We start from the raw sequence: 24,586 nt of genomic DNA, 5'->3' as shown, positions 1-24,586 counted from the left end.
TTGTTCTAGCGCTTCAATGGACCCTAGCTATGCCCGATCGCTTTGGAAACAGATTGCTTTCTAGCGCTGCAATTGATCCAAACAAAAGAGAAGAATTTGTCAGAATTGGCTTTCTTAGTTAGAGAGGTGTGTGACCACATGAGTGGAAGTAGGGAGATCTTGCTCGGGAAAATCACTGAAGTCAAAACTTTGTTAGCCACTCTTTAGCTAATAAGGCTAGATATGAAGCTTTTTCGAATTCTTGGTTAGATTCTAATTGTGATGAGTTAGCACAGATTGTAAAAGTCGATTTTATTTTGAGTAATTGATTCCTTTCCCCCACAAAAAAAGAAAAAAGAAGATGGGAACCACATGCGTGCCTACTAATCATGTGTGGAATTGACCGCGCCAAACCCGCTATGCCAATCCTGGTCCGCTTTTCGCCTCTTCCGAAGCCTAGCCGGCCCAACCGCCCAATACATGCACGTCAGCACATGGTCCATCATCTCACCGACCGGCAAAACCTGCACCCCGAAGCCCATCAACCGTGTAACTTAAAGTCTAAGCCCAAAGACGAGCGCCCCATGCCGTGCAAAAGCAAACCGTTGGTCCTCGCCCGTGAAAACCACTTCCGCCACAGCGAAGCCGAATTCGTCAAAAACCCGCGCGCCGGCCTTTGCCCCAAAGTTGGCATCAATCGCTTTTGCTCATCTCCTTGTCCCGTGCAGGGGAACCACGCATGCGTCGACCGAAAGCACAAACCTGTACATGTACGACTGTGTACCGTGTACGTATGCATCCATGGGGGCCGCGTACGCTGAGCCGTGCGCCGGTGCGCCGTGCGCGTACGCGTTGCACACTTGCACCCACACGTCTACGTACTAGTGGCCGGTAGCAGCGTAGAGCTAGACCGTTTCCACGAGATTTTATCCCGTCTCCGTCAGGCCGTCGTCCTCGCAGCCCTGGCCCATCACGTCGGCGACCAACGTTCGGCTTGCCGTGCCCATGAGTTTGCTACACGCTAATAACCGAGCATCTCGATCGTCGATCGACGTCGTCTCGCTCGTCTACTTGCACGATCCCTGCACCGGATGCACCGCACCGATGAGATGTGTGCTGTCGTTGGCTAAGCTCGTTTGCACCCTCAAAAGTAACATGGATGTCTGCATGCATATGGGCCGTGTGTCGTCAGAAATTCAGAAGCTGTACGTACGTACCTGTCCAGTGCTGTTCCTGGCTCCCGAATAGACCGTACCCGTGCTTGCTTTGGCATTTTGTTTCTTTCCTGGAGAAAGTTCCTGGGTGCTATTTCTAAGCTGTGTGACAGTGCGAGCTGGCTCTACCAGTATTGCGACACTCCTGCAGGCAAGTTGTCCAAGTTGATGGTTGCAAAAGAAAAAAGTTCTCCAAGTTGATGTTTCAGAGATATTCCTTCAAGTTGAGAATGGGATCGGCTAGTATGGCCGGTTTGCCTGGGCCAATCTTTATATAGCTTTGTAGCCTTTTATATTTATATAATCAAGTTACTAATAATCGAAATAAATAGTTGAAGTAGTGATATCGTTTGATACAGGGCATATCACGAGGAATCAGATGGACTACTTGTCGTGATCTTTCGAGGCCAAGATAAGTTTCATTTATCAAGATAGTGCGAAACGCACTATTGCTACGATCGAATTGTTTCCTTTGTTCCCGGTCATGGGTTGGGGGACCAGAAAAGTGCAGTCATATTCTCATATGGGCGGGGACAGTAGTCACAGCCTCACAGGAGTCCTACCCAAGATTTTATTGGTGGTTAACTTGTTGTTCGGCAAAAAAATTAGGAAAGCATGACTAAAACGCCGACTCCATTGTGATTAATTATTAATTTATATTGTGATATGAAATGATCTAGTACTACATTTGTGAACAACGACCATAAAAAAGTTTGAAATGAAATTTGTGTTTGATATACACGTACGTGTAGCTAACTTTTTATTAATTTAATACTCCCCATTTCAAATTATAAGTTGTTTTGACTTTGGTCAAAGTTAAATTGCTTAAAATTCAACCAAATTTGTTGAAAAAAATAGTAGCATTTTTAATCCAAGAAAAATATATATAAAATATATTCAATTAGCGATTTAATGAAACTAATTTGGTGTTATAAACATTATTATATTTGTCTATAAATTTGATTATACTTAAAGTAGTTTGATTTTTAACTAAAGTCAAAACGACTTATAATCTAAAATAGAGTAAGTAGCCGACTTGATTGTTTAGGAGTTTTCTTACAAAAGAAAAGGATAGTTGATGAATTCATTAGTCCCATTATCATACCTTGTAAGTATTCTGATCCGTTTCAAAACCATACTAAGGATGTGTTCGGATGCCCCTTTTCTCAACCCCTCTCTCTCGTTTTCTACGCGCACGCTTTTCAAAATGTTAAACGGTGTGTTTTTTGCAAAAAAAGTTTTTATACGAAAGTTGTTTAAAAATCAAATTAATCTATTTTTGAAAAAAAATAGCAAATACTTAATTAATCACGCGCTAATAGATTGCTCCGTTTTCCGTGATCACTGTTCCGGATGGGAACTTGTTATAGCGAACACAGCCTAATTGTCTTGTTGAAAAATACTAAGACTTGAATATATGTTAATTGAGTTTTTTCCCATGCTGTTGTTAAACCTATATAAATTGGAAACCTTTTTATAAGAAAATTCCCATGTTAAAATATATCTAGCAGTTGACTATTAGTTAGGTGGATATATGATTCTAGATCTATTGAAAATTATTGTTAAAAATATACAGTCGAAAATAACATGAACTCTTTAACTTTTACTTTGTCTCTAAACTGAATAAAACATGATCTATATCGTGGATCCTTCCGTTGATTTTTTTTTCAAAAAATTAGAATCAATAAATCAAGCTGCACCTAGAGTTTTCCAGCACAAAAAGCTTTATATCGCATCATCTTTCAGAGCAAAGATCGAAGAGGCCAGAACTTGTGTTGCAACAGGCGCAAAGCACCTCTTACTTATGCTGCCATAGTATTTTACTACATCCGTCCTAAATTAGATGTCATTTTGATATTATACTTTCGTCTTATTTAAAAGATTAGTGCAAATATAAAAAAATAAGTCATACTGAAAGTACTTTTGATAATAAAGTAAATTATAATAAAAAAATAAATAATAATTTCATAGTCTTGTAAATAAGACGAATGGTCAAATGTTAAAAAAGAAAACTTAAAGCAGCAAGTATTGTATTTACTTCTTGTACAGTTTTTTCTTAATTGTACAAGTAACTTTTTACTCCTACTTTTTCCAATGAAATTGGCACGTTTGTTGCCGGTTTAAAAAAAAAAGAAGTTGCACCTAAGTTGGACTCTCAGTTATTGTTTTATTAATTTATTTTAAAATTTAAAATGGATATTTAGTAAGTCGTAACTAATAGATCATAGAATCCTTATTTGGCTATAACTCTGGAACATAGCCAACATATTTATTGTATGATTAAAATTATAGTATTTTTACTATCAATAATAATAGCATGTATAAAATCAGGTTGACAAGATTTATTCAATCTATTATACGAATTTACGTATCATGACTATTGGATAAGAAGTTGCTTATCCATGTTCATTACTAGTCATCTCTACCACTTCTCTTCACATTTAATTAGATACACATCATGAGTTATCTTAACTCATTTGTTCAAGTTAGTATAAAATTACTAACCATTGGATCAATGAGTTTCTTGTTCTTATTTATTAATCCTCTCTTATGCTAAGACATTTGATTGTGTTAGTATAACACTATCAACCGTTAGATTAAGTGGTTATTTATCCGCATTCATTAGTCATCTCTACCCCTCCTATTCCCCTTTAACTAGATACACATAATGAGTAATCCTAATCCATTTAATTATGTTAGTATAAAATTGTCAAACGTTCGATCAAATCCTAACCTATTTGATTATGCTAGTATAAAATTATCTATCATTGGATAAAGAGTTACTTATCTGCTTTCTTTAGTCATCTATGTCCCTCCTCTCCACCTTTAACTAGATACACATAATGAGTAGTCCTAATCCATTTGACTATGCTAGTATAAAATTATGAACAGTTAGATAAGGAGTTACTTATCCTTATTCATTGGTCATCTCTAGCCCTTCTCTCTCCACCTTTAACTAGATACACATAATTAGTAGTCCTAATCCATTTAATTATGTTAATATGAAATTATTGACTGTTGGATCCAAGAGTTACTTATTCGCATTCATTAGTTCTCTCTTATCCTAATCCATTTGGTTATGTTAATGTAAAATTATCAACCATTAGAATGGGTTACTTATCGGTTTATATTAGTCATCTCTATCCCCTCCTCTCCACTTTTAACTAGATACACAATATAAGTAATCCCAAGTGTTTGATCATGTTAGTATAAAATTACCAATAGTTAGATCAAGGAGTTACTTATCAACATTTGTTGCCTCTCTCCTCCCTACCTTTTAATACTTATATATGTAGTAACAACTCGTGATGAGGAATACGAACTAAATGGGAGATCGATGCAGTACAATCAAATTGCAGTATCTAGGTTAAACAAGCACGTGATATTTTGATTTTATATTAGTACATATTCATTTCCTATATTTTTTTTCAATGAAATGATGCTTTGAAAAAAAAAAACCTTGAAGCAACATTTTCATCCGATAATTTTAAATTTCAATCTTTACACAATGCTAAATTTAACAAATCCCACAGCTAAGACGTGGGGTATTTTCTACTGTTGTTGTACACTATAGTAGGCCTAGTGCTACTACACCACTTGGAGAGATAGAGGTGACAACAAGGTTTTTTTTATTAGTATGTTTATCTACCCTCCCATGCATGGCAGACAATTCTATGGGTTACTAAAGAAATTGTGTAATTGGTTTTAGCATTTGGATGATTCATCAAGAGTATAAAATATATCTCTTCATATCACCTTAATTGTTTTTAGTCTTTTGATGATTTAGCAAGAGTGTAAATTGCACATCTTCCTCCTAAAGGCACACCATACAACCTAATCATTTATAACCTTTGGATAATTGATAAAGTTACAAAAATATATAAACATGCACACAAAAAAAAAGTATAGTAGGTAGGAAAGAAAATTTTAGAACTCATATATACTATATTATCACACAATTCTCCCACAACAACATGCGGGGTACCCATCTAGTAGTAATAGAAAACACATGGTAACCCCATCAAACTCAAACGAATTATTAAAATAATTAGATTTTTTTTTCATAAATTTTGTGTGCTTTTCACGGTTTACCGTAATACCAAGGTTACTGCTTGATAACCGCTCTTACTGCTAGGGTGTGGTAACCCGAGAACATATTATGTACACAGAGGCTTTTTTACACATCGTGCGCACTAGCTAACAAAGTTTACCAAAAATCATTGAAAAAAATTTACATTTCAATAGTATTACACTTATGTGTAAAGTCTTAACCTTATATTTGTTATGTTTTAGCCGCAAAAGAATAAAAATTTGACAGTTTTAAAGGTTATAAATCTGACAGAATTTTTTTATGCTACGTGTATATTATAAATGTGAATATGAGACATTACAAATAATACTATTAGAAGTATATGTACAATTTTTTATAAAAACTTTGATAAAATTTATTAGTCATTATGCACGATATATACACGAGAAGACTTGACTCGGCCTCTTACGATAAGGTAAATCTTACTCTGTTGTATAGCTGTGCCAAAGCCTATGCAACTATCTTTATCTTTGACCTAGTGTGGAAGAGTCTCACCATTGATTATGTATTTATTCTTATTTATTATGTTTATCTACCTTTAGCTACTTCTATCTTTTATTCTTATATATCATTAAATATTTGTGCCTTTATTTTTCCTAATAAAGAATGGCACTAAAATACTACGCCTTCTTTTTCCAACCGGAAAAGGACCCCAAGTCACCATCGTTTTTTACACCGCTGCTCTCCATTTGCTCCCCATGTTCCCATGATTCCATCCCGGTTCCTGGGTCAACATGAACAAAAATCAAAATCCACACCACACACACCATCGTCAATCACACTCAACTCGCGGTCATCACACACTACACAATCAGTGTCCCATAGCTAAAAGGTCCTTTTGATTATGTTTTTAGCTTATTAACTACACGTAAAATAAATAAACATGATTAACATATAACTAATTAAATACTCATTCCATCTACTTTTGATAGTTATATTTCATCTTGACACACAGACCAAGGATAAATAAGTCTACTTATCATCCATTTAAACATGTTACTAGTCATTCCTCGTAACAAGCGATTCATTAATATTTACATTTCTCGATGCCCATGTAACCAGTTTTGTGTGGAAGAATAGAGATTAACGCATTAAATTCGAGAAAGTCATTAAGATAATAGGTTGTTGGATTGAAATATGTCTATCAAAAATAAATTTTTTAGATTTAGAAATATAACTGTGGAAAATAGATGTGGAAAATAGATGGAGGGAGTATTAATTAATAAAACCCTAAAATTAGATTTATTTGATTTTTTTAAATATCTTCTATATATACTCATTCTATTTTAAAATGTCTAACGCCGTTAACTTTTCATGTAGCGTTTGATCATTTGTCCAATCAAAACATATATATCATATATTTTGTTGTGACATGTTTTATCATTAAATAAAATATAATTTAATTCACATTTTTACATATTTATACTAAAATTTTTTAATAAGACGAATGATCAAACATTGTACGAAAAATTAACGGCACCATACTTTTTCAAAAAAAGTAATATAAAGTTTTCATAAAAAACGCACCATTTAACGGTTTGAAAACGCTCTCCCTAAAAACAAAGAGATGGCCAAGGCTAGTACTCCCTCCGTTTTACAATGTAAGTCATTTTATCATTTCTCATATTCATATTGATGTTAATGAATCAATGTATCTAGATTTATTAACATCAATATGAATATAGGAAATGCTAGAGTGACTTACATTGTGAAACATGAAGTAGCTGCTTAGAACGCTCCCCAAGTCAATGCCCCCCTCCTTCCCTACTCCCTATCACCGATGCACCCGCGCTGATATTTTTGACGCACGCGCTAGTACGCTACGGTCAGCACCATTCACCAACGCCGCACCCGCATGCCAGCCTGCGCCGCGCCCGGCCGTACTCTACCCTGTACAACAGCCAAACCACCTCGCGTCCTCCCGTCCGTCCGTGCAGTGCACCACTGGCCGGCTGGGTTCCCCTGCACCGCGCGGCCCGTGTGTCTCCCACCCTCCCGTCTCGACTCCTCTCCCCGTCCCGACCCGACACGTACCTCCCCTTTTCTATAACTACCCACCACCCCGCCCGGGCGCTAGTAGTACAGAGCAGAGCAGAGGAGATCGAGCAGAGACAGACAGACCCGCAGGCGGAAGCGGAGGCAGGGCAGGCAGGCAGCAGCAACAATCCCCCACCTGCGCGTGTGCGTGTCTGTTTCGGTGCTTCCTCCTCCTCCTCGCCATGGCGCTCCTCCTCCTCCGACGCGGCGGCGGCTTCGCTGCGGCCACGGTCCTCGCGGTCGTCGTCGTCGCGCTCGTCCTCTCCTGCGGTGGTGGAGCGGAGGCGGCCGTGAGGGACCTCAGGGTCGGGTACTACGCCGAGACGTGCCCCGACGCCGAGGCCGTCGTCCGCGACACCATGGCCCGGGCACGCGCGCACGAGGCCCGCAGCGTCGCGTCCGTCATGCGCCTCCAGTTCCACGACTGCTTCGTCAACGTACGTCCTCGTATCGGTGATGCGATTCGAATTCTTCCGTTTCTCCTCCTCCGCCGTGCCGCGAACCGATCTGCCCTCTCGCTGTCACGCTTCGTGGGTTTCTGTGTGTGTGTGTGTGTTTTGTTTTTGTTTGGTTTTTCTCTCCATCTGATCGGGCGATCTGCCGTGATTTCGTTCGTCGTGTTCGAGCAGGGGTGCGACGGGTCGGTGCTGATGGACGCGACGCCGACGATGGCGGGGGAGAAGGAGGCGCTCTCCAACATCAACTCGCTCCGCTCCTTCGACGTCGTCGACGAGATCAAGGAGGCGCTGGAGGAGCGCTGCCCTGGCGTCGTCTCCTGCGCCGACATCATCGTCATGGCCGCCCGCGACGCCGTCGCCCTGGTACGTACACACACCCCCTCCCGCCCCGCCCCGCCGCGTCCACGCCCACTCTAGTAGTAGTACTAGTAGTACTACGTTTCTCTTCCATTTTCCTCGCGTTTCCGTGCAAAATCCGCTGCTCCGCCTCTGCCTCTCCCCAACCCGGCATTTCCCTCCTCTCAGGAGGCACCCAGCCTCCCCCAGGCAAAAGACAAGGAAGAAAAGTGCCAAATATCTCGATCGTTTTTTGTCATGGCTGGCTGCCCGCTGTGCGATGCAACGCCTATGCGTAACGAACAAAAAGTTAGTTCATCTCTTCGCTGCATGGTTGGTCACCCCCAACCCAGGTGGCACAACACAGCCCTGACCTCGTTGACGAACCAACGAGCGATTGAGAATCGCCTCGCCTGGGAGTAAAATCCGGCGGTTGGCGCTCTCGTCATCGTGCGTACGGTGGCCGTAGTCACGTGTGTGTCACATGCCGTTTCATATGAACTTGAAATTTGGATTACTCCGCATGAATTCCATTCGGAATCATCCAAAACAAAGGCGTGTGTGCGTGTGTTTGAAAATCATAGGGACTGACGAAAATCTCCGAAAGAATCAGTGACCCGAATTGTCAAAACCATCTTTCGTTTTCCTCTCCCTTATCCTTTCATGTGCACTATAGTCCTATGCCCCTGATAGGGACGGTACAGTGCATGTACCCGTGCTCCCTGTAACCACCACACTGAACATCAAGTGGGGGCAAGGTTGCATGAACCGTCCCCTCGGCGTGCACAAGACAAGCGCGTTTGACGTAGCCGCCGTGCAGCGAGCCGGGAAAGGCCGGACGGTGGGGGAGCTAGGGGCCATGGCTACGTACGTGAAGCCGAACGGCCGGAGCTGCAGTTGTATAGTCCTTTTTAGACTTTTCCGTGCAGGCGATCGTGTACTGTGTCGGGGTGCTGTCAAAACTTGTCCTTGTTGATGGCTCATCGCCGAGGGGAGGAGGAGGACCTAGGACGGAGACAAAGCAGCATTGCTTTCGCAGTGGGTCACGCTGCCGATTTGTCACTATGCTAGATTGCTAGCTAGCCATGTTCTTTTTGAGTTTTACACTTTTCACGCGGTTGACATGGAGCCGAGTATGATTTATCCTTCCGTTGCATTTTCAGTTTCTGACATTTGATAACGTAAACAGCGGCTCTTAACTGTACTAGTAACTGAACTGTTCTGTCATGAGTGGGCCGTACTAATTTGGATGTAAGCAAAACACATAATGCTCTTATTGTCATTACGATCTTGGGTTGAATTTGCTGTTTTGCATGCAAATGTACAAATGTAGATACAAATAAATGATCATACGTTGCAATCAATATCCATGTCTGCACAATGCTGTAATATTGGAAGATTTGGGTTGTTAATTTCCAGGTTCGTTTGGCTGGTCAGTGAAATTATTGACTTGATTTGACTCTCTCTCCTCCTTTCTTGTGTCTGTATCACAGACAGGTGGGCCCTTCTGGGACGTGAGGCTTGGGCGCGAGGACAGCCTGACGGCGAGCCAGGAGGACTCGGACAACATCATGCCGAGCCCACGCGCCAACGCCACCACCCTCATCAAGCTCTTCGCCGGCTACAACCTCACCGTCACCGACCTCGTCGCGCTCTCCGGCTCGCACTCCATCGGCGAGGCCCGCTGCTTCTCCATCGTCTTCCGCCTCTACAACCAGTCCGGCTCCGGCAGGCCCGACCCCAACATGGACCCCGCCTACCGCGCGGGGCTCGACTCGCTCTGCCCCCGCGGCGGCGACGAGAACGTCACCGGAGGCATGGACGCCACCCCGCTCGTCTTCGACAACCAGTACTTCAAGGACCTCGTCCGCCTCCGCGGCTTCCTCAACTCCGACCAGACGCTCTTCTCCGACAACGCCGGGACCCGGCTCGCCGTGAGGAAATTCGGCGAGGACCAGGGCGCCTTCTTCAGGGCCTTCGTCGAAGGGATGATCAAGATGGGGGAGCTGCAGAACCCCAGGAAGGGAGAGATACGGCGCAACTGCCGTGTCGCCAATGCCCCGGCGCCGCCGCCTGTGGAGGCGGAGGTGGCGGCGACGTCCAAGGCGGTGGTCCTGGTGGACTTCTGACGAACGAGCTGCTAGTCCCCTGACTCCCCAGCTGTTGGTGTTCGAGAGGAGCTGCTCAGATATGAGAGTGTTGTGGCTATTCATATATGAGTTTTTGGTCCGATGGCAGGTTTGCACCTACCTGTAAGCTTGTGATTTCAGGGTTACCCGCTTATTGCCGATTATTGAATGGTGATAAATAACTGAGAAATCGAGCTAATGATCATTGCCTGATGTGGTTTGGTCTCTCCTTTCTAGTATGAGTGTTAAGGCTAAGCCAAAGGTGGCATACTGGCACCAAAGACCGGGTCTGGTTAATTCTCGGTAATGCAAAGTTAACTAGGAGTACGTAGTAGTAGTTCATAAATGGAGAGGTCTATTCCAAACAGTGGGCAGCTTAGAAAACTAGTGGTAGCCATTGACATTGCGTAGTGGAGCACAAGAGCAAAACTGTCAAAAAAGCATTCCAACACCAACTGGTAAATAAGCATGGTAGAAAGACAAACCGGCAACACACATGCATAATCGTATATACAAGATGGCGAGGTGCAATGTATTGTCCATGCAAATGCTACTTTAAGAAAAGCAGTGAGAGCTATCTGATCTGATACTCTGGAAAAGCAGAGATCAGCTATCTAATTATACATGCTGTCCATGTCTATTGTGAGCTCGGGGCCTACATATGGGGCCCCTGCAACACGGAAACCGTCAGGCAAGTCTGCCTCTTCCAGTACTGCAAAACCTGAGAGAAAGCCATCACACTGTGTCAGAAATCTCAACAGATCATCATTCCACGGTCACCTGTGCTGCTATGCAAATTAGGGACCTTCTATCATCATTTGACAAAAAATTCTCTAATATTTTAGAGCGCCGGATTACTTTATATTGTGTACTACTCCCTTCGTCAAAAAACAAAAAATGAATCTAGAACTGGATTTGACACATTCTAATACAATGAATCTGGATAGAGGTATTAGCCTACTAGGTTTTCTATGGGACGGAGGGAGTACAAGACAACCAAACCTTAAAACCCCTCCCTTACTCTCTCTTTCTTCCGACTTCCCCTCATCGCCACTACCACCACCATCGCCGCTGCCACCCAAGCTTGTCAACTGACTAGAAGTGGTCAACAACATCGGTAAGATCCCTAAGCTAGCCTCTTCCCCGCTTCCTCTTCTCACCTTGTCCTCAAGCCGGCTACCCCTGTGCCGCCATCTTCCCGTGGCTCCCCGTAACCGGATCCGCCACCACCTCCTAACTTTGTTCTATATTTCCCCACCAGCCCACCAGCCCACTATCCACTTCCGACCCTGTAGTTTTGGCAATACCGCGGCCGTCTTGCTGCCCACCCGAACTGCTGCCTCCTAGGTTATCCTCTAAAGCCAACGAACTTCTCTAACCTAGGACTCTAATCCGTAAGTTCTCTATCAAAAGTTTGGAATGTTGCCAGTGTTGGAAAAGACGAGGAGATCATCGGGGCTTAAAAAAAAGACAGGAGCATGAAACGTGAAGCACACCCAATGATCCAAAATATGTAATATTTGAAGGTATTTTATATCGAATGAAGGTTAGCGTTTCCTATGTATGCATGTTGTGTGCGTACCAGGGAGAGAGGGGATGGGAATGTCGGAGAAGTAGGTGGACGGCCGGCCGAGGTCCTCGGCGTAGGGCGGCGCTAGCACGTCAAGGAGCGCGCACGGCGTGACGGCGGTGAGGGAGTGGATGTTGCCGCCGCTCCGCGGGAACAGGACCGACGCCTTGCACGGCGCCTCCCGCATCTCGTCGACGGCGACCACTCGGGCTAAACCACCTGCATGAAAAATACTATATTCCTGTGAGAATTTCGTTACTGTCTCTTCTTGAGAGGATTGGTGGACTTTTGGATATCTTGCCATATTGGAAAGCAGTGGGATGGCGTCACTTCCTTTCTTTTTTTTTCTTAGTATAAAAACGGAAATTTCTGATACTACTAGTAGTGCAGTTGTTTCATACTATGTACACTGTTGTTTTTCCAACAGCACGTGGCTTGGGCTTCCAACCGAAGTAAGCTAGTAGTAATTCAAAAATTAATCGACAGAGGCTGCAAGTATCCAAAAAGTTATTCCAGTTTCAGGCCAGAGCTATCTTTTGCAAATTCCAAACCATTAAAAACTGTATCAAGAGTAGAGCAGTGGACAGGGAGAGATAGGTTCTCCTGTTTATATTGCTGAAAAAAAATGCTGGTTTGGTGAGACATCGGTGGGATTTGGCTATCTGAAACCGTCTTTTACAAGGATTTTGAAGGGAGGTATTAATCTCATCCTGCTTGTAAATTATCAGAGACCTTTTTCTGTCCTTGATCATAGCCAGGTAACCTCAAACTAGTATATGTAGGTGAGACAAGGAACAAATGTTAGATGCAGTTGACAACTTGACATCAGAAAACGATCGAGTTTTTTTGTCGATTGATCATCAGCGAGCGAATCGACGGCAAACAGGCGCATGCATTCGCATGCAGCTGAGACAAATGCTTACTCTTCCTTGGGCCCGAGCACGGGGGCGCGTTCGCCCAGTCGTACGACTTGACCCGCATCGAGCCGTAGAGAAGCTTGCTCAGCACCACCATTTGCGGGTGGTCGTGCAGCGGCAGCGTCGCGCCGGCCGGGAAGCAGAACACGCCGATCTGCATGTACGTACGCAGCCGCGCAACACCGCCACCAGATCGAGCGTCAAATTGGTACCATCTCACCCTTTTGCGAAAGTGCAAAAAAATACTAAGAAGAAGTGCATCGTCTGCGCGATTGCGCGCGCGTGCAGGCGTACCGAGAAATCGTCGCACTCGTGGATGTGCACGTAGGTGATCCGGGTGAACGCCCGCGCCGAGAGAAACCGCCGCCCCGGCGGGCTCCTCTCGTCGTCGTCCTCCGAGGACGACGACCTCTCGCCGCCGCTGCCGCCGCCTTCGATCCCGACGTCCGCCGCCTCCATGCCATCTGCAAAATCAGCAAAATGAACCAACACATTAATTAATTTGCACACGTATGAACCAAGATGCAATGAAAGATAGGAGTATAACGTACCGAGCAGGTCTTGCAGCCACCTGATCTGCTTGAGCGTCGGCAACCCTGCTTTACTCCCCGACGAGAAGACGGCGTCGCACGCGTCGTACAGCCGCTGCACCTTGCTCTGGTGGTCGTCCATGGCCATGCGCTAGCTGTGCTGCCACAGGAAGCGAAGTGACCCGGCTGGTTTTAACTTTCACACATCTACACTACACAAAACAACCGAGCAACCTGCACTTGTACACACGTATATATCCAGCGCGTACGTACATACGTGCGACGGCAGAAAGCTGACGGTGAGCGCGCGTGGCGATTGAGAGATAACTGTGCAAATGCAAGTGTGTTTCGTGTAGTGACTACGAAGCTTTCTACCTAGCTTCGTGACGTGCGTTCGTGCGTTATGAGGCAGGAAGAATTCAAGAATTTCAAGGGGATCGAAGGGTCGCGAGGGCGTTTACCGGCGGTACAAACCGTGGGCGATTCGACTTTACAGGGGGCTGGCTGGCTCGCTCTGCACGCACGCACCGGTAGGCGAGCTGTGCGATCTCCTCTGCTCGTGTACATATTGTGTGGCTTGATCGATGCGAGAGTGGATCCTAAATCCTCGAGAAGATATTTTCTAAGATATTTTCTGTTTATATGTATGTCATCTAAATAACTATAAAAAATTAAAAAAATATAATAAGATAATTAATATATAATAAATCACTCCATAAAAATATAAGTTAAAATTTAATTTCTACATGTTACAATGAAAAAACAAATTAAACTATGACCAGTTAACGTATATTCGCAGTCAAATTTATTTTTTCGCTATAACTTGTAGAAGTTAAATTAAATTTGACCTTGCATATTTGTGGAATAATTTATCACATATTAATCTATCTTTTTAATTTTTTTAAATTATTTTCATGACATGCAAATAATTAGAGATTAGGTAGAGTTAAAAATAGTTTTCCGTTGATACGGTCATCACGAAACTACTGTTCGCGATACTAAACAATCGGCGAATGCAGCTGGGTAAATAGGAACTTTTGGTCGCATGGAATCCGGACACGGCCACACGGGCCATTTTATTTTTCGGTTTTTCCATGTGGGCGTCGCTGTTCGGTTCTGCGAAAGGAGTTTGAAAACGGCGTAAAAATAATGGACGCTAAATTCTTGCAGGGGATTGATTGATCTGAAGAGGGGCAGACGAGCTTGGATGTTTGGTTGCCTGGTTGGAACTTGCTACTGCGGGTCGGTTATTTTATATCGATCGGCATGCAAGATTACAAAACCATGGGAACGCTGCCCTGTGCATGCTTATCCGTTAAGCATGCGGCCCAGGCTGGGATAATACTACTCACAGACCGGGTCGTTCTTGGGCAGCAGTTTAATACTAGTAGTATATTCAAAAAAGATTTTGAGTAAAAAATTAAGTTTTAGCAGCAAGCCATTGGGTGCAGTCGTGCAGAGCGGTTTATACGCTCTGGAGCTGGAGCAAGGACGCTGCCCTGTTTGCAGTTGGCACGGCGGCGATCGATCGGAGCACAAAGTTCATCCATCGGACAACAGATTTCAGCAGTTGTTGACCCATGATATTACGCCATGCAACGCAACTCCAAGAGGACAAAGACAGAGAACCAAGAAACCGAAGCGGAAGACGAGAACACCGGCGCCGTGTCGTGCGCAACCACTCTGCGGCTCGGCTCCGTCGTCGCCGACCGTTTCCGATTCACGCGGAAGCGGCAAAACGCTCTCCCTGCCGCGCCGTCTCGCGTTCCAGCCAAGCGAGCCTCTTGCCTCGTCCCGCGCGGGGGTTCGGAGTAGCCCTTTGGCTACTTTATAACCATCCGATTACGGGTGCACGGTCGCAGATCGTGGCTTAACTTAACACAATTGCGTGTATTTTTGCAAAACGTGGCATTGGTTGGCGAGGCGAGGCGAGGCAACGGCGAGTTGGCGACGCTGGCAACGGTTTCCGGCTCCGGCGGACGGCGGCGAGCTGCTGGAGTAAAGTGGTGTGTTTGCAATCCCATGTTCCCAACCCCTCTCCCTCGTTTTTCGCATGCGCGTTTTTCAAACTGCTAAACCGTAGGCTTTTTTTTAAAAAAGTTTCTATACGAAAGTTACTTTAAAAAAAACAAATTAATCCATTTTTTTAAAAAAATCAGCAATTACTTAATTATTCACGCGCTAATGGACTGCTCCGTTTCCCGTGATCACTGTTCCGGGTGGAAACTGCTTCTAGCAAATCCTGCTCATGCTTGAACTAAGACCCTGTTTAGATCCTTCAAAGTGGCAAAAGTTTTGCCATTTTGTAACACTTTTTGCCATTTTGGATCTAAACACTAGTAGCAAAAGTTGGCAATTTGGCATTTGGCATTTGGCATTTGCTAGTCCATAGTAGCAAATTATACCAAAAAGTGCTTTGGGACCACTCCCTCTTTCTTTCTCTCTCTCACTTTAGTGCTAGAATGGTAAAACTTTAACATGCATCTAAACAACAACTAGTACTTTTGCAATGCCAAAACTTTTGCCATTTGCCATTCCAAATGAATCTAAACATGCCCTAACTAATCTGAAATTGGACAGACGTGTTTGGACAAAACTCTGAATTTGATAGCGGCAATTAGTGCGACATGTATATCAGAAGTTCAGAACTAAGCTAAAATTCCTCTGAAATCGTTGAAAACTGTGTCTCATCCACAATCTTTCATCAAAGCGTACGATATAATAGTTTCTTATCACGGTAAACTGAAACAAGCGAGAGTCAGACATTTACCGGATGAACCATCACTCCGTCAGTTCGTCATCAGCGGAAGATAGCAACAAGCATTGCAGCACCAAAGTCTAAAGATCAGACCACGTCACGATCTGCCGGCGACGGTGGGGATTGGGGAGGCAGGAGGTTCAAAAGTTTTGCAAACGAACCCTCTTTTCCAAGTCTATTTGCCCATTACAACTCCCAAGGGGGTTCGGAAAATAAAACTCCGAACCGCATTGGTTATTTTCCAACCATTGGATCACATGTAGTCCTCCTCTGACCTCTCTTCTTCCCCACAGAGGCGCAGACACGCTCTGTCTCTCAGTCTTGAGACAAGTGCGAGCGTAAAATCAATCTATGCTTGATGAACTACTTATCTGAATGAATGAATTTGGAGAGTCGTATTTGAGACAAAATTATATATGAAACATAGCAACAGTAAATAGAGCGACGAGTACTTTTTTTTTCCGAACGCGCAAAGAGATTACGCGTCAATATGTTAGAAGAAAAATAGTTTTAATTACACAACGCAATCGGCCAAACAGGCCTATGCCGGGGAGGTGGGGGAGGAAAAACCAAGAGGCTACTGCTAAACAAAGACTACTCAAAACAAACAAGACATAGAAGGCTGAGCCACGCTACACTCCCAGTAAACCCCCAAAAGCTGTAATTCTTCTGGAATTGTAGAAAATTGTAGATCATCTCTAAAGCACTCATCAAACATGCATTCTTATCTCAAAACACTGAAACAAGCGATAGTTACATACTCAAATGAACCATCACTCCATCAGTTCATCGACTGAAACAAGCATGAACTGCAAGCGAACTCACGATCTGCATCACCAGCGACCGTAGCCGACGGCGGCAATGACGACGGTGGGACCGGTGAGGCCGGGAGGTGCGGAAACTTTTCAAAACGGACCCTCTTTTTCAAGTTATTTACGCGTTACAACTTTTCCCAAGGGGTACGGATAAGAAAACTCCAAACCCCTTGGGTGTTTTCCAACCCCGCAGAGGTGCAGACACGATCCAGTTCTCATCACCGGCCTCTTCGATTCCAAAGGTTCCAGAAACTTCTACAACCATAGGTCCATCGTCGCAATGGAGGTTAGGAGACTTGGGGCATGCTTAGCTCCACTCCCTGTCGCTCTGTTCGTTCGCTCTATCGTCAGCCTTGGTCAGTGGTGGATCTACTATGGGGGTGGGGGCTTAAGCCTCCACTACTAATATGTAAGTTTATCTCGTTTGTTCAGATTCCCCTACAATTTATTTCTAGATTCGTTTCTCGGCCAGTTGTCCTGCCGCCGGAGGACGCCGCCCCTGACGTCAACGAGGAAGAAGGTGGCGTACATCTAGTGATCAACCGATGGGCACGGTTACATGGTGGGAGCACGGAAATATCATGAGTTTTCAAGCACCGGTGGGCACAGGGTTTTCAATTTCAAATTTGGTTTTTATACCGGGGGTCACCGAAATTTCAGAAATTTTGAGCCGAAATTATTTGAAAATTTGACTTAAATTTGAATAAAATTTAACCAAATTTAAAAAAAATACAAAAAAAGAGAAAATTTTGGGCGAGATTTGAGCATGCTGGTGGGGGGGTGAAATTTTCGAACCAAAATTTCAAACCCTGGGTGGGCGGTGGAATTGAAAATCTCTCGAATCAACATCAGAAGCAACGTAAACGTGCGAGAGCTGACGGCATTTGCAGGATATCCTACGTAGATTTGGATAGTTTGGATATTGCAGCGTCAAATCAACATCAGAAGCAACGTAAACATGCGAGAGCTGACGACATTTACATGATCTGCTGCGTTGGTTTTATCTGATGTATCATGTATGGATAATTGGATATTGCAATGTCAACTAGACAACGGAAAGCTATGGTAACATGCGAGAGCTGATGGGATGGCGTTTACAAGTTTATCTGATTGGATATTGCAATGTCAAACTCTATAATACCCCTTCTGGAAGCACCAGGGTTGCAGAAAAAAAAAATCAACTCTGACCTCCCGAGGGATCCATCTGGTCTTCTCTCTGTGATGTGTGAACATGTATGGAATACAACACCAGTAGAGTTGAAAACCTCTCCGAGAAGAGTTTAAAATGGCATTTACATTCTGTGTACATGATATTTCATCCGTTCCAAAATACTCTCTAAGCATATTCTTTGGAAAAATTTTGATAAATGAAAAAAAAAACTTTTAGTCATTTCAATGATCAAAATTTGAAAAAAAAAATTGAGAGCATGGTACAAACACGAACACTCACATACACATGCTCACCCTCATTTCTATGAATATTTTGAATTTTGAGTTACTTAAATTCCTGAGCATCAGGGGCGGCGCCAGGAAAATTACAAAAGTAGGGCTGAATCAGTGTATTTCAATTAGACACAATATATGTTCAAAATTTTTATATAGAATTCAAAGGGGATTTTGGCCCGAGCCTAGGGCTCATACCTTAACAGGCCCGGCTCCGCCATTGCCGAGCATCTCATTGGCAAAAAACATATAGATTTTCATGCATTGAAATTAGTGTCCTAGAAATATTAATATCATGGTATAAATTTTAAATCACATAATATTTATATAGTTAAAGTGGATGGACTAAATGATGTCCTAGCATTACAACGGTGGCTTCTAATGGCAGTGGTCTGAGATTTGGTGATTGTGATAAGCTGCTTGTAAAAAATGTTACCGCCCCTAACCCCACGGCCTAGTTAGGGTGAAACGAGAAGCCAAGGGCCCATGAGCCCATCTTCTCGCGTCTCACTAAGAAAAAGGCCCAGTACAACATACACCAAGCCCGTCTCATCGCTCGCGTGACAAAAAGGAGAAACGAGCTGCCATTCCATTTCCAGCTGTGACTGACCGTGAGGCACAGACATGCTTCCCACTGGTATTTCCAGAGGTACTTCATAGTTCTTCCCAGAGCTAACACCTTGGATCCTTATTGCAAGACTATCTCAAAGCAAAGTTGTCAGATGAAAATAGATGATCCCGAAACGTCAGCGATGGATTTCAGTACTTTACGAACTATAATCACCACCAGTGTAGAGAAAGAACATCAGACAATAATCCAGAACCCTTCATTCAGGACAAACAACAATTACAAACGTTGGGTGCACTAGACAAATGTGCAACGCAATGCATCCGATGGTAGTAAACTAACTCTCAAAATATTGGGCTAACCCTAAAAAACAATTTGCCTTCCGGGGTACTAAAAAATGCCTCTTCCAGCTTACAAACTGTCCTCTCCACCACAAACCGAAAGAAAAGGAAAGAGAAGCCCTACACTGCCTAGATCAAAAGTAAGGACCACCTAACCAAACTTGTACAGATGCTCAATGGAGATGAAGCAGCGAAAAATGATAGATCATTCACCCTCTCCAAGCTGCAGCTGCTGCAGCAGCCTGTTCATACTGAATCATGCTCCGTTTGCTGTATAAATACGAACAAATCAACAAATAACTTGATTATATACCATGGAGGTATCTACAGAAGGATTGAGTTGTTGCTCCTGATAATCATTTCTTATTGTTGCGGACAGAATGTCGGAAATGAAACCGGTCGCTCACAACAAGGTTTTCTGCAAACTCAAGGATGGGGGCCATGATGGCTTCAGCATTTGGCGCGACTGATTCTGGAAGACTGGGTAGGCAGATTGGTATATGTTCACCATTCTCCTCAGGGTGAAAATAGAAGATAACTGCTCGGCAGAAAATAAACCTGCAAATGAATAAGATCTTTGTTAAAAGAAGGAATATGATTTGGCACAATGCAATAAATATGGAACAAAAAAATGTCTTAGAATGCAACATGGAGAGTTCTGATTATGTACAGGTATGGTGCTGTAAAACCATCCTTCCACTGTTCCCTTTTACACCTCCATAGACTTGTTCACAAGCCCACCGGCGGTTTGCAGGAAATATCGCAATGGACAGGAGCTCAAGTTGTGTACTATTAACTAGTCATGTTAAATAACCACTTTCATGTTTTGGAAGAGGTCAAGATACTATCTTCAAGCGATGATGCAATGCTAACCTTCCAACCAAATGGCAGATAGTCAAAACATTGAATGTGGAAGATATATGGAAAAAGGTACCTGACGATCAGGCGCCTGAGAAAAGGATCTGGTAAAATTTGTCCCCAGACGTTGTTCAATCCAACAGATGTGCAGAGGATTCCTTCATATTGTTCCAAAGCGGAGAAAAGTATGATTTCCGCGTTAGCATATGTATCCTGAAAACCAAGCAGAAGAGCTCAAAATATAGAAATCAATATTCCACAAATACTCGACTCTTCAAGGAAAGTGCATACGCTGTCTATGTCAGAAGTTATCCCAGCTAATTGGCAGAAGGCTTGCATTGGAGCTGTGAGGAAGTACGTAAATTGGCTTCCATTACTCGTGGATTCCACACCAGGCATTGCTGATGCTATCCTAGGTGAAAGTAGCAAGGCAGCTGGCTCTCCCTTCTCTGCATTATGTATAGCCTGCAATTATGGCTCATATAAGAAATTCGTTCTCCCATTTTTTTAAGAACAGGGAAAAAAATTGTTAGAAACATAATGAAAAGAGAAAACCCTTCGTAGTATTAAGTTAATTATCTTTTTTTTCTGAAAGAATATTTTGTTTAAAGTTTTTAAAATGTACTTGGAAAAATACAGAATCAAATGATGGATTCACAAGCTACTATGGATAGCCAATGCCTAGATTTTAGCAATACAGTGATCTATGAAAATGGAAAGAAAAATCATATGCTCTGTTGAAAAAAACTACTGCAGCTTGCTTTATATTACAGTAGGTTAAATAGTAGGAACTTCAAAACAAATGAGAATACAAGACTCTTCATCCACAATGAATGTAAATAAAGCCATATAGGAACTACAGAGCAAAAGGCATGGGCAATCCAGGGTAGTAAGTTTGGCTCTGAAAAATAACAAAATACTCATGATAATGATTTTCATCTACCAAGCTAAGATTAAGTTCTGACAAACCTGCCTTGAATGCATGACTATTTTCACTATCGATAACAAGGAATAGTGGATATCTTGTAAAGGGAATCAGATCTTCTGGATAAAGATTGTTTGGACCTGGTAAAGATACAGTCATGTCAGAATAGAAAATGCATACTGTATCAACCTTTCAACAAGAAACTAGACCATCAGTCTAGTCGGACACTAACCTAGTATACCATAAAAAGTGGGCTTAATTGAACTATATCATTACACTGAGATATAATTCCAGAAATCAACCCTACAAGAAGACAGATGCTTTACCTCCACTTCCACGGGGACCAAGCCATAGATGATTATCTGAATTGCCATTGGAATTTGGCTTATCGATGGGATACACGGAAGTTGCCCTTGCATATGATGAGCTTGAGGCATACTTTTGAGAAGTAATGTTCTGCTCGGAAAAACCTGAAATTTTGATCACTAAAGTTAGAAGGGTAAGAACCTAATAACTACTCAAAACAAGAATGTTACTAGATGTTTTACAGAGTCAGATCAAGAAGGGAACCTGATGCTGATAGATAGACAAGTAAGATGCTATCTTGAGAAAGCTCCTCACAGACTGTGGCTAGAACCTGAAATTACGAATTTCTGATGTAACACTACAAAAAAGGTTCAAATAGCAAAAGAACAAATCATATGGACCATCAAACTCGTGAATGAATAAAAGTACATTCCAATGGATTGCAACAATTAACCCCATTGTCAATCAGCACTGCAACTTGGCAAAGCTGAAATATTCTCACATTTTTCCATTTGTGTCATGAGAAATGGTACAGTATACTGCCAAATAAGTGGGTGGTTCCACCACCAAATAAATTATAATGTGCAGCAGCAGCCGATCTAACTATGACAACATCCAGGCATGATGAGGACTTGCACAGACTTGCTAACCCAACACAAACGTCAACCAGACAGTTGTATTGATATAAAGCTAATGACATTGTTAAAGGGGAAAATACGCATCCAGTTCACTGGATGGTGAGCATAATATATCATTTCAAGAGTAATCTCCTAAAAGAAGATCCGTGATTCTATCAAGATTTGATTTCCATCTTATGTAAAACTGAGTTTCAAAGAGAACAACATGCATAAACAACCTACCGCTAGAAGATGAGATACTGTAGGATGATATATGATTGCCTTTTGAGGATTTGCAGGAAGATTTCCATCAGATATTTCTGATGATAGGTGGATATCAATCAGGCCAGAGGGTCCACTCTGATCACTTATAGTGCCATTTTCTGTAAGCTCTTTGGCAGCAATCTGATAAGACCCAGTGGGTTCCCACTCCAGACACTGTAGCATTCTGAAAGTGTCCAGAGTTAGTTCTGTGAACTTCACCTGCATTACATATTACAAAATGTCAAGCTTGTTTTCACAGTAAGATAAGTGGGTCAATTATTGATGGATAATATATGTGACCTCGTTTCTGTGATAGCTTGTCAATACAGCTTCTTTCAGTTTCAGTACTCTTTTTGAATGGAATCGTGCAATAGGTGCAAGGTTCGACGGAAAAGAGTCAAACAAGTTGTCATATCTCAGTGACCTAGATCCCTTGTATGCTCCATCAGCTTTCAAGAATCTCCCAAGCTCTTGAAGCACTTGTTTCCATTCCTTGAAGTTGGTTTTCTAAGAAGTATGAGGTCACAAAGTTGTTATGGAAGAATTAAATGGCGAGGTGTTTTAATTAGAAAGGATATAAATATGTGATTCTCTATTGAAATATATAACATTGCAAGAAAATGGGAAATATGTAACAAGGCACTCATGTCATAGGCTCCTAAATGCTAAGCTATCGTTTTAGCATAACATTCATTATTCAACCCTCAAACAACATATCATTTCTCAATTAAGCACTGACAAAACAATGTGATATATATGCTATTGAAAGGTAATAGAGCTTGTGAAATTGCTCTAGTTCATACACTTTAGTACGTAGTAACTTTAAAATTATCAAACCAACTAAAGAGAATGATTCTACTTTAGCAGCTAAAACTGTAAACCATACATGATTCGAAATCCGTTATCCTAATGAAATGTACGACTCATGCAATGCAATATCCCAAATCCGAATGGTAAGACGAGCATTGAACAGTCGTATTACTTCAGTTCACCACAAATAAAGTAAGATTTTAAATTTTAAGTTACATACTACCAGAACGAATTTGCCATATTAAATTACATATAATCGAATTGGGAAATAAATAGAAACCCTTGATTAAGCAGCAGTCCAGGTCAAAATTCCCAATCAGAATTCTTTATACAGAAAAAAAAAAGAGCACTGTACATATCACTTCTATCAAAATTTCAAAACCAAGCGGCAAAACAACCTTCAAATTAACAAGTTCCCACTCTTCTTCACTACTCTAATCTAGAAGTTAAAAAGGTCTCCTTACTCCTTAGGTTTCCTAAAATACAAAACAGCAAGCGCACAAACTTAACTCGGAGTTCCCCTATTCAAAGCACGAGAGGAGCTAAGCTTCTTACGGGGTATGCCGACTTGGTCTCCTCGACGAGCGAACGGAGGCGGGAAGCGAGGTGGTCCACCGCCTCGGCCCGCCGCATCAGCATGGCCACGACGAGGAAGCGCGCGATGAACCGCAGCTCCTTGTACCGGATCAGGAGGCCCTGGTGCCTGTCGCCGCCGCCCACCACCACCTGCGCCGCGGCGGCGAAGTACCCGCGGCTGTAGATGGCCTCGTAGAACACGTAGGCGCCGACGAGCGAGCGCGGCTCGGCGGTGCGGAGGTAGCGCGCGTAGTAGAGCTGCCCGATCCGGGAGGCCACCTCCCCGATCTCCCACCGCCGCAGCCCGCCCGCGACGAGCTCCCGCCGCCGCTCCTGCTGCAGGCGCCACAGCCGCGTGTACGCCTTGAACGCCTTCCGGCTGTGGTGGTCCACCCCGCCGCCGTAGAGCGGCACGTCGCGCGCGCGCGCGAACTTGCGGTCCGCCGCCTCCGTCAGCGCCTTGAACTCCCTGTACGCGCCGGAGGAGGCCTCGCCGTCAGCCATCGCCGGCGACGAGAGGAGGCGCGGCGCGCGGGGGGGCTATTCCCCTCGCCGATTTGGTCGAATGGGAGAGGGGAGGTGGTGGTGGTGGTGGTGGTGGGGAAACGGGCGAGAAAGAGAGGAGAGAGAGAGTGTGTGTGTGATAAAAAGGGGGAGTTTGTTCGAGAAGAGATTAAAAAAAGTATTACGACGAGTACGGGGTGAGCAGCGCAGTCAGCTCAAGCTGCTGTTTGTTACAGGGACGCTGTAATTTAGGTGCCTAATTGGGCTCTTATAAGTCAATCATTTGCACTTTGTTTAATGGCTTGTCTGCCTCTACTCACTGCTTTGGTTCCACAGTGAGAAATTACCCGGTATGATTTTGATTTGGACACTACCAAATCTATGTAACTATGTTTGATTTGATTTCTTAACAAAATTTTATGTTAGGGCATGTTTAATTCCCAAACAGAATTTTTCGTGTTATCACATCGAATTATTGGACGCATGCATGGAGTATTAAATGTGGAAAAAAAACAATTACACAGTTTGCCAGGAAAATGCG

The 24,586-nt window shown here is 43.2% G+C and overlaps 3 protein-coding genes across 4 annotated transcripts; 1 reads left to right on the top strand and 2 right to left on the bottom strand.

Annotated features, from left to right (window-relative positions):
- The first annotated feature begins 7,266 nt into the window (after positions 1-7,266).
- Positions 7,267-10,469, top strand: LOC127785339 (peroxidase 17). Its single transcript, XM_052312773.1, has 3 exons — positions 7,267-7,757; positions 7,950-8,141; positions 9,608-10,469. Exons 1-3 carry the CDS (start codon positions 7,503-7,505, stop codon positions 10,241-10,243), a joined length of 1,083 nt encoding a protein of 360 aa, XP_052168733.1. The 5' UTR covers positions 7,267-7,502; the 3' UTR covers positions 10,244-10,469.
- Positions 10,470-10,679: 210 nt separating this feature from the next.
- LOC127785340 (plant cysteine oxidase 1-like) lies at positions 10,680-13,451 on the bottom strand. The gene is made up of 5 exons (XM_052312774.1): positions 13,282-13,451; positions 13,025-13,194; positions 12,737-12,884; positions 11,826-12,032; positions 10,680-10,964 (listed from the first exon to the last, which is right to left on the bottom strand). The coding sequence occupies exons 1-5, from the start codon at positions 13,406-13,408 to the stop codon at positions 10,858-10,860; spliced, it is 759 nt and encodes a 252-aa protein (XP_052168734.1). The 5' UTR covers positions 13,409-13,451; the 3' UTR covers positions 10,680-10,857.
- A 5,630-nt stretch (positions 13,452-19,081) lies between these two features.
- On the bottom strand, positions 19,082-24,173 carry LOC127784962 (uncharacterized). Of its 2 annotated transcripts, XM_052312388.1 has the most exons (9): positions 23,521-24,171; positions 22,456-22,662; positions 22,135-22,374; positions 21,539-21,605; positions 21,295-21,438; positions 21,017-21,108; positions 20,335-20,508; positions 20,120-20,256; positions 19,082-19,743 (listed from the first exon to the last, which is right to left on the bottom strand). In XM_052312388.1, the coding sequence occupies exons 1-9, from the start codon at positions 24,043-24,045 to the stop codon at positions 19,542-19,544; spliced, it is 1,788 nt and encodes a 595-aa protein (XP_052168348.1). In that variant the 5' UTR covers positions 24,046-24,171; the 3' UTR covers positions 19,082-19,541. The 2 variants fall into 2 exon arrangements, with proteins under 2 accessions (XP_052168348.1, XP_052168349.1); XM_052312389.1 differs by lacking the exons at positions 19,082-19,743; positions 20,120-20,256 and having other exon boundaries at positions 20,366-20,508; positions 21,013-21,108; positions 23,521-24,173.
- Between the last annotated feature and the right edge of the window lie 413 nt (positions 24,174-24,586).

This window comes from Oryza glaberrima, chromosome 9, assembly GCF_000147395.1.
Source record: "Oryza glaberrima chromosome 9, OglaRS2, whole genome shotgun sequence".
In the NCBI taxonomy this organism is placed as follows: Eukaryota; Viridiplantae; Streptophyta; class Magnoliopsida; order Poales; family Poaceae; genus Oryza; species Oryza glaberrima.
The sequence above is the reverse complement of the archived record's forward strand: the minus strand, read 5'-3'. Positions and strand labels throughout refer to the sequence as shown.